Below are 10220 nucleotides of genomic sequence, written 5' to 3' on the forward strand. Positions count from 1 at the left end.
TCTCTTGTGTTTAATTAGAAGCCAAAAAACAAATAACGGAGAAACGTCTCGAGGAGTTGGGGGGAGGACGCAAACAAATCAAAATCAGGTGGACTTCTTTTTATTCTTACTTTCTCGATAGGGTTTGCACTGACTTTTTACACCTGAGCGGAAGATAAAAAACATTTTAAAAAGTCAAACCGATAACAAATGAGTTGCATCTAAAGTGAAGAAAAATAATAACCCGATTACTGTAAAGCAAGAGAAAAATTCAAAATAGTTTCCAAGTGTCCTCGGGTATCGAAAACTAATCCGGAGCGCAAAACCTTATTTCGCGTTTCAACAGAAAGCGAGAAATGCCACAGGTGCAGCCTTCCCAAAGGTGGAAACCACGCCCACGATGCGCTATTGAGACAAGTTTATTTAAACGTTTGACAGGAAACATCACAAATTATTTAAGACTAATTGTTCACTGACAAAATCATCAGGGTACATGAGCACAGTGTACAAAGCTCTTTTTCTCCCCCCAATTATGTATTGCATCTCTGCAGGCGTTAAAAACTGTTTATTTTTTCAGCCTGGTTACTTAAGACAAGAAAACACAAATCAAAGATTAAGAAAGAAAAACAAAACAAAAAACACACACACTCTCTCTTACACTCCTACACAGGTGGAAAACAGCTGTTTTACATTTCTCATGTATTCCAAACCATGCAAATGTTCACAGAGGTGAAGGGCATCTATCACCTTTTATGGAATAAAAGCACTTTTAATGGAAGTGATGACAACAATTAGCAAATTAATTACTTGTGCTTATAAAAGCATGTTTTATAAATCTTCATCAAATCAAGTCCAAATCCTGAGAAATTTGCGTCATAAGGCAGAGGGGGTATATATTCAATGGAAAAACCTCAGATCGACACTCTTGGCCTCTGCAGCTGAGATCTAGCACTGTTTAATTAGAGGCGCTCTCCTTTGTCAAAATAGTACACATACGCATTCAAAATCACCAAAGCAAATTTGAGTGCCTTTATCAATATTGGCATTTTGGTTAGTTTATTCTAAAGCACATTTTAGAAATATAAATAGATATAGTTGCTTGAAGTGTTAGTGAGTTTGTGTCCTCTCATTTGTTCTCATTGAAATGAAGATAAAAATAAAACCTGTATTATACAATTGTGCTGGTATGAGTTTTTGGTATTGCAGCCCAATTATGAACAGCTGAACTATTTCTGGGCCAATACCTGATTAATAATAATATACAATTTACATACTGTGTGAAGCCTGCACTCAGAAGGGTAGTGTTCATACCTAAAAGGACCATCATTTTTGGAGTACTGTATTGAATTTGAGAGAATACTGCAGGAAAGAAATGGTATCTGTGAATACAAGGGCTAATGGTCAAACAATTAACAATGCTGCTAAATGGAAGTGAGAGGCTCAAGGCAAAAAAACAAGGATGCAAGTCATTTTTTTAGGACTTAAAGAATAACAGGAGAGGCAAGTCAGCGAAGGTCACTCTCCTCATCCTGTATGGTTTTCTTGATACGGAGAAGCATGGTGGTGAGCCACTGGTCCAACCGAGAAATGGTGTCAAATTCCTTCACCTGAGAAAGTAAGTATTAACACTTTTAATCCAGTTGCTATTAAACAATACTAAAATGAAGTATTTTTTTTCCAACTGCATAAATGTACCTGTTGAGGCTTCAACAGTTTGGATTAAGAAAGCAATCTTTCAGATACAGACATCTGAAAAGTTTTCACAGCGTTTCACTTGTTCCACAATTCATCTAGTTTCAGCCCTACTGCAAAGAATGTGAATACTTATGAACATGTTCTATTTTTGTTTTGCTTTTATTTTTAATGCATTTAAAAGAATTTTAATGAAACTTTTTCCCCACTTTGTCATTTTGGGATTTGTGTGTAGAATTGAGGTAAAAATTAATTTAATACATTTTGAAAAAAAATAAAAAGGCTTAAAAAAGGTAAGCTCTGTAAATATATTTCAGATGTCTGTACAAGAAAGAAGAAACTGACACAGCAACTATTTACTGTCAGAGGACTGTTCTAATAACACTTGATTTGATCACTATGTAGTGATATTGTAAGGTACTGATGCAAATCGATATTTCAGTCATGGACACATACAGAAAAATCTGACCTACTATTCTCATTTCCATCGCTATAATATTACTGCTGGACTCCAGTAGATTTTTTTGGGGGAAATGGCTTCAATGAATGCACAAACCACTCATTATGCAATCCAATTTCAACAATTTGGATCACAAAATCATGAACAGAAAAGCCTACACAATCTGTTGTCCACCATCTCAAGGTGGCATGTCTTTCAACCTGGAAACGGAAGCTACAGTCTGCAAACTCTTTCACTGAACTGGTGTCAAGGTAGAATTACAAAAAACAAGAAATAAAAGACAGAAGTAAATTCTACATTTTTGCTACTTCCTCTATTCTGCTAAAAAAGCAACTGTTTACTCACTGCATCAGTATAGGCATCCACATTCTGCTCTTCCCAGGCATCTAGAAGTTTCTAATTTAGGAAAAAGGAAAAACAAACAAACAGACAAAAAAAAAAAAAAAAAAAAAAGAATCAACCCACTTGAAAACACTTTTCAAGCACAGACACGGCTTACTTTACTTACTCAACCCAGATGACTAAAAACAAGATTAAACTGAATTTAACCAAATAGGTTTCAATTAAATTTCAAGGTTATGGTCCAGTTATGTTTTCAACATTAGCATGTATATTAAACCCAGGTCAATCGCATGTGATTAACATGAGTTTAATAGAGAGAAAGAGAACAGGAAAACAAAAACAAGCACAATAGTGGAAATAGATGGAAAACAGTCTCTTATGTTAAATGGCACTCCAAGTCTTCATGATTACTGGATGTGTCTGGATGAGCGATTTAGTCCCAAAATTACATCAAAGCCTACCTTCAACAGCTTGCACTCTCTCGAGTCTGAAAAGGCGGGAAACATTTCTTCATACTTCTGCACAGCAAGCTGGGAAAAGGCAGGGAGATTATTAAAATCAAAGGCTTGCATTACAGTGTCTGCATATTATCAGCAGATAAGAGCTGTATGTAATGGCTTACTTTTGCATTAAGATGGTCTACGCAAAAGTGACAAAGCGCAGCTTTGAAAAAGTGATCCTTGGCACTGTATTTCAGGAGCGTACTGTCCATTGCATGGGTTCCAACCTAAAAATAAACGAATAAATCAAAAAGCACAATTTATCTTTACTCTCCAACTGAAGCTCCCGGAGGGATAAAACCTTGAAATAAAAGCTGCTGGGTGGCATTAACTCACCTGTTCGTAGATCTCAATAGCTTTTTGGTACTGCTCCAGCTGAGCTGCATAGGTTGCTACTTTCAGAAGGCACTTGTTTGCTGAACTTTAAAAGGAAAAATCCAGCAATATGTCAGACCACACATTAACTGAAATCGAGGGTCCTAAATTTAAAAGTAACGCTACAGCTGTAAAACAAGACATAATATTAATGTATCAGAAATTTTAGATAGCACCTCATGTGCTCATTTGCAGTTCCATACTTTAATTCTTTGACTCCATTAGAATAGCTTTACATGATTCATAGTTCATTCTTAATTATCTTATACTGGGCACTAGTCCTTTTTTTAAATCGTCTACAATGAGCAGTTTTAGACCAACTTCCTTTTGATGGATTGCCACTCCTGAACAGACAGTTTGACGAACGGGTGGGTGGATGGAGCTGTGTGTCAAATATGACCAGATTAAAAATGCTCTTGTTGTTTGCTCTTGTTGACGTCACACAGAGCCAAATATTAGAAAAAAACTAAAGTCTGAAACAGAGTATTTAGAGCAGTCTGATGCATGAGCTACTTGCTATATGAAAGTAATAGCGAATTTTAGTACAGATGCACATGAGCAGCCAGCATAGTGTCTTTACACATTTACATTCTTTACTTCCCCAAAGGCAAAAGATAACCGTGCTTATTTAAAATAGTTACCTGGTGGATTCTTCACCTCTATAGTAATCTGCTGCCTGTTCATAATGAGCAATGGCCTGGAAAAGAAATTAGACAAACATATACATGAATTGTAAACAGAGCTTATTATACTGCTGTTTGACAATTAATAAAAAGTAAACATAATAAGGATTTAAATAAAAAGCAAGAAGAAACAGTTTTTGACTCAACCTTGTCAACGTCCACAAGCTCCGTTTCATATATTTCAGCAATGCTGATATGGTGTTTGGCTGCAATGGTGAAACGCCCCTAAAATATGATTTTTTTTTTTTTTTTTTGGAAAAAGTAAAAAAAAAAAAAAAAAAAGACAGTGAGAGAAAGCGAGAAATATGAGCTACCCTTTATGTTTTGCATCTGATTTCCTTAAAGATGCTCTTTAGAAATTAAACTGAAAAGAAACTCACCATATCCGTGTAAATCTCAATAGCTCGGTTTAGGCAGTTAATTGCCTCTGTTGAGAAATATATTCAAACAATTATTTTCAGAAAAAGTTTACAATTATTCAGTAAACCAATGTTAGCAAAAAAACCCCCCCAAAAATACATACTACATAATAAAATACAACAAAATTCAACAAATTAGAAGCTATATAAAGGTTCAAGGAGAGTAAATATAGAAGCACCCCACTGTAAAATGAAATTTTTTATTTGGACTCTTCTCCAGTGTATTTGTTCACATTCCCAATTAATAACTATAATATACAGGTTCATTACAAGGCCGATATACTTTAGTTTGTGGCCTTTACTAGGATCAATCAGGATGCCCTTAGTGGTCTTTGTTGAGTACCACAGAAAACATTTAGGGTTTTTTTTTTGTCAGATCCTTATCCATCACCCAATACTATCAGGAAGTTGTCTGATTCTGCCAAAATTCATTCTACCCAATGACAACAATCCCACACAGGAACAAGATGGGCTATGAAATGTGTACTATGATGCAGGACCGAAACGATTCATCGGGTAATTCGAATAACTTGATTGAAAAAAAGAAAAAAAAAAATCCTTAGTACAAATTCAACAATTTCAACGCCTCATTTAATGTACAGCTCTATTCGTCACCATGTAAACGTGAACACGAGTGTCTCACCCACATTTGCGACTAAAAACAGACCTGCAATACAAATGTATTTAGGGGCAGAGTGAATATGAAATTGAACACTAAACCTACGCAGTCCCCAGTTTTATGACAAAAAGACTGACAACACAACAGCAGCACTGATGCTAGCACAGTTTAACGTGGAGCCGGACTCTGTTCACACACTGCGGAAAAAAAAAAAAAAAGAGGCAGCATCATTACAGAGATGATGAGCGCTCAGGTGGAGTCAAAGAAAATGTGTTTCTAGTATCCAAAACAGAAGCACTGTTCCAGTAATCGACATTAAAACCTTTACTGGAAAATGTCTGGAAAGAGTCCTTAATGAGAGCACCTGATTAATAAACTGTGACATGAAGAAAAGCAAACTTTGTAGCTGCTCCATCCACTGCCGTTTGTTTTACATGGTGAAAAATCTGCAGTAACAGGGAGAGTCAAAACAGGGGAATGGGGTGTACTAGACCATATTTATTTCATGGCTTTTGTAACATTTTTCAGACTTAAAGTGAAATAATATACAATACTGTGTTAATGAAACTGCATTAATAGTTAAAAATAAACTTTTTTCATTAAACTCTTAGCCACTGCCCTGTGGGTTGTTAGATAGGACACTGAATTATTATTATTAATATTGATTAATGTCTGCACTTTCATAACGCCTTGTTTTCAGCAGTACAAAACTTTGCATCAAAGCACAAGGAAAACTTTAGAATGCAGATATTTAAGTCTCATTAAAAAGGCTTACAGACAAACTCACTACACTACTCACAACTATGAAGTATCGTACGTCAAGTTTTAATGCCACATGATGGCACTCTTTTAATATCTCTAAATCATAACAGATAAAATGAAATAATGAGATTACAATTAACTTTAAAAAAAAAAAACAAACAAGAAAATTTGTTTACTCCAATTCTTTTCCGCTTTTCTTTTATTGATGCAGAGCTTATGTGCAGCTGTCATGTGATAAATAAACAGCAGCTAGATGGGTGCTCATTAAATACTTAAATCAAATTAGGATTTATCAAAATTATCATTCTCCTGACATGATTACTAACTTATCTGCAGCCAGTCCTGCAGGTTTGTCAGGTGAAGCAGCTTAAGCTCAATGAGTAATATCATAATAATCAGACACCTCAGTTTATAAAAAGACACGTGGAGCAGAAGGAAAGAAACCTCAACAGCACTGAAGTACTCAAAGAGTACCTGAAACAGGGTCAACGCATGCTCTCATTAATCAGGAATTTGACTGTTTATAGCATTTGTATGAAGTTAAAGATTTAATAAAGTAAATAAAAGATTTAATAACATTTTTAAACCACTTTCACTTTTATTGCTGAAAGCTTTTATATGAAAAGATGTAAAACTTACAAGTGTACTTAATCGATATTATATACCCCAAAGTGATGTAACGTTTACCTTGTGGATCTGCTTTTTTGAAGGCATTTCCAGCATCTATGAAGTTGGTTGCTGCATCATGTTTGCTCTGCATCTGCAGGTGAAGGTGAGCAGCTTGGGAGAATGCATTTCCTGCAGCTATTAAGAAGATAAATTGTTGCATTTTAAAATCACTGAAAAAAAGAAAGAGGCATTCAATACATTTGTTGTGTTGAAATGCGACAATCATCTTACCACACCAATTCTTGGCCATTTTGTACATGTTAGCTGCCCTCACTAACATGTCACAGGCTTCTTCCAGCTTTGAGGAGCCACTGTGTGACAAAACATGTTTTTTCTCTTAATAAGACACCCATCCATTGCAGATTATCACAGGATGATATGAACACTTTACTCAGTAAAATCCCTTTGGAAAGATGTATAATAAGCAGATTTTTTTTTCTGTTTAGTATACTTACATGCAAAATTTTAGCACCATAATAAGAACATTTTAAAAGCAATGGGATAAAACTTTATTAATTTTATTATTATTTTTTCCATTTTTTTCCTCATTACTTCACATGTGCAGAAGACTGCCTTCTGAAATTTTCAGGGCTGACAAACATATTTAAGCTCCGTTTCAAAACAGCGACCAAATCAATTTTGAAATCCACTCTCACACCCAAGTCTCACAATCTAAAGCCAAAATCTAATTTTTGCCCATAAGGATCATGGGATATGTTATAATTTAAATAGTACAATTGCACCAACTGAATGCCTATGACATAGAAGAAGAGGAGCAAGGATTGGCATGCGAAATATTTGATCTACCTTTTTTTTTTTTTTTTTTTTTTTTTTTTTTTTATAAGTCACTGGTCGAAACAAGTTATAGCGGTCCTTTTCCCAGCCGGCACTCACTGATTTTTCATTCAGTGTGCAATCCTTTAAACTTTAAGTTACTATTTAATAGTGAGTAAAGGTTTGTAAAACCGTATACAAGTACAAATATAAAAGTGTTGACTTTGCTTGTGATTTCAGTCCCATTATCCACACACAACTATCTTGACAATTAAATTTTCGCCACAAACCTCTCGCGGATTGTACAGCCTCATACATAACACGTAGCCTTTAACCTTGCACGTGAGCTCCTGCTACAATAATTAAAAAAAAAAAAAATCCAACCTGAAAAATTAACCTGCATTTAGGTTGTTATATGCAAAGCCGGTTGTCCAGGTTAGTGAGAGCTAGTCTTACAGGAACATTCGCTACATCACAAGTGCGCTTTCTTCTTTTGCTGTAAACAAATGTGAATGACACGTGATTTGGACAGAGTGACCTTCCGAAAATTGCCCAACAGACGGCGCTATAGGGAAAGCGCTGCCTTTACAATTAAGTGAAATTATCTTGAATTGTTAAACAATTCAGCTTTGGATTCAACTGAAGCTATTTCTAGCATGAAAGCTGCCTTAAAGCAGAGTCTAAAATAAGCAACTACCGACTATTTCGAGCTATCTTTCACACTAAACGCTTTCCAGATATACGACGAGCCGAGATAAGATAGATATGCTAAACGACAGCCTTGAAAATAACCGCTTAACACTAACTACAACTTATAAAAGCAACCGACAATTATTTAAAATCGTTTTGTCCTGGCTTTTAACCCTTGTGGTCAGCTTCCAACCTTCCGCATAGCTGTCTCCTTTAGCCGAACGTTAACGTTAGCTAGCTGACAGACTCACCCAAACAACGCTCCAAAAAATGACTGAGACGATTTCATTTTCTTTTCAGCCTCGGCCATCAAAGCATTTGCTTCCTTTTCTTTTCCGCTGTTATCCATTTTCAGGCAATCGGTCTGTTTCTGAGAGAGAACGAATAAATGTAAAAGTCAACAAACTCGCTAACCACTGCTAGTGGCTGCAGGCTTGCCTTGTCACATCACCAGCCGCAAAGTAACCGTCACCTCTGTCACGTGACACCGGAGAACCGACGCACTACTGTTTCTGCTGCTGGTGCATTCAAGTACTCTTTTGCTATCCAGTATACTAGTCATATCTGGTAACCGTTAAAAGTTAAAACAAAAAAGTTACATTTTAATCTTCGTATGGTTTTAGTGTAGTTATTGACTTTGTTTCAGTGAACTGAGCTGTCCTTTTTCTAACTTTGCTAATAAGTCATTCTAATTTTGTATTTAAACTTTTACGTGTCTTTGTGATTCGAGTCTATTTTTGTAGGGAGTTGTAGTTTTTGTGTCCGATATGGAACTCTTTGTACTTGATGTGTTTCTTTTTACAGTCATTATTGCTTCTGGTTTTTGTTTGTTTGTTTGTTTTTACCAATAGTGGTTCTGGAATATCTGTTTATTGTCTGGTATGAAAATCTAGAACTGGGTTATCCCATAGTCTATCCAGCTAACCAGCTAACAACTACTTCTAGTATTTCTAATCACCAGTAATGTAAAGGAGAACACATCACAGCTGTACAGAGACTGCTGTAAAGTTAAGTGGTGTCATAACAATAAATTTCTATTCATAAAACACAACCCTTAAAATGTATTAAATAGCCTCCTTCATTTTCTCTTTTGACTATAACTCAAACACAGTATGAATACAAAATATGCATATGTAATCACAAATAGTTACATCCACAAGCTATAATATCCAGCACAATGGTTCTTGGTTTGTGATCAGCCTAAGAATAAATCGATGGATGGATAGTCAGTTCATTAGAACTGCATGTAACGTTACATGTTAATGGGTATTAACACAGTAAAGTGTTAAAGTGATATCACGTGGTACTTCTCATAGTTTGCATATACCACTGATTTCTTAAATATGTTTTTAAAAATTTTAACAAAGAACAATCAAACAGTTCAACATACACAAAGCAACACCACCCTCTTCCCCCCACAAACACACATCCACACCCACACACCTGACAGTTTTACTACACAGCAAGACAATCAAGGCTTATTTAGAAAAATAAACAAATACATGAATAAAAAGAAACATAATTATAATGGTGTTAATGAGTAATTAAGTAAAACAAGGAAAAATAAAAACAGTTAACTGTTCCCCACAAATTCAAGTGCACTGCATGCATGTCTTTTCAGTGTAATCAGTCAGCAACTGCCATCAAGTTGTAACAGAGTTGAGGTTATTTTCCAAGTCTAGGGGCATACAATCTGAAAAGAAGTGACCACACACTCAGGAATAACTCTTCATTTCCTTTTATTTTCCTTCATTATTTTAAATTCAGGGAATTTAAAATAGAAAGTAGCTCGTCCACAGAAGGACTGGTAGCTCCCCTTACGATAAGGGTTCAGATCGCGCGAACAGGTGTGAAATGTGTGTGTTTAGTTAGTTTGTTGTTTGCTTGTTTTAATCAATTTTAAATCATGCTTTTTATTTGTTTTTGTTTCTAATGTCTCTGTAAAGCACTTTGAATCACCTTGTTGTTGAATTGTGCTATACAAATAAATTTGCCTTGCCTTGCCTTCATTTCCATGCAAAATGGATGTTAAAAATAGTGATAGTTGTGATTTTATTTGTAGCAGCTTCTGACAAATCCTCCTGACATAATTACTCATGTGATTTGTGTCTTTTTGTGTTTTTGAAATTATTTTTGGCTCTGTTTAGCAGTGCTCAAACAATATTATTGATATGGACCATATAGAAACGTTTGCACATTATAATGCTGAACAGCATACTTCAGGGTCACCACATTGTCCAGGTGAGCAAACATGAT

General features: G+C 35.4%; 1 protein-coding gene across 2 annotated transcripts; it reads right to left on the reverse strand.

Annotated features, from left to right (window-relative positions):
- Positions 1–382: 382 nt before the first annotated feature.
- napab (N-ethylmaleimide-sensitive factor attachment protein, alpha b) lies at positions 383–8442 on the reverse strand. 2 transcript variants are annotated; one of them, XM_080888565.1, is made up of 11 exons: positions 8216–8440; positions 6732–6811; positions 6519–6635; positions 4412–4458; positions 4179–4256; positions 3990–4045; positions 3310–3394; positions 3096–3200; positions 2935–3003; positions 2477–2527; positions 383–1586 (listed from the first exon to the last, which is right to left on the reverse strand). In XM_080888565.1, the coding sequence occupies exons 1-11, from the start codon at positions 8311–8313 to the stop codon at positions 1485–1487; spliced, it is 888 nt and encodes a 295-aa protein (XP_080744691.1). In that variant the 5' UTR covers positions 8314–8440; the 3' UTR covers positions 383–1484. The 2 variants fall into 2 exon arrangements, with proteins under 2 accessions (XP_080744691.1, XP_080744690.1); XM_080888564.1 differs by having other exon boundaries at positions 6519–6811; positions 8216–8442.
- Between the last annotated feature and the right edge of the window lie 1778 nt (positions 8443–10220).

This window comes from Rhamphochromis sp. 'chilingali' (assembly GCF_963969265.1).
Source record: "Rhamphochromis sp. 'chilingali' genome assembly, chromosome: 8".
NCBI lineage: Eukaryota > Metazoa > Chordata > Actinopteri > Cichliformes > Cichlidae > Rhamphochromis > Rhamphochromis sp. 'chilingali'.

Excerpts from the sequence above, each read along its gene's own strand:
- napab (XM_080888564.1), bottom strand. The coding sequence starts at position 8,313 with ATGGATAACAGCGGAAAAGAAAAGGAAGCAAATGCTTTGATGGCCGAG. Across the intron at positions 4,257-4,411 it reads TTGAGATTTACACGGATATG|GGGCGTTTCACCATTGCAGC; the intron begins GTGAGTTTCTTT and ends ATCATATTTTAG. Across the intron at positions 3,395-3,989 it reads AGAGGTGAAGAATCCACCAG|TTCAGCAAACAAGTGCCTTC; the intron begins GTAACTATTTTA and ends TTCCTTTTAAAG.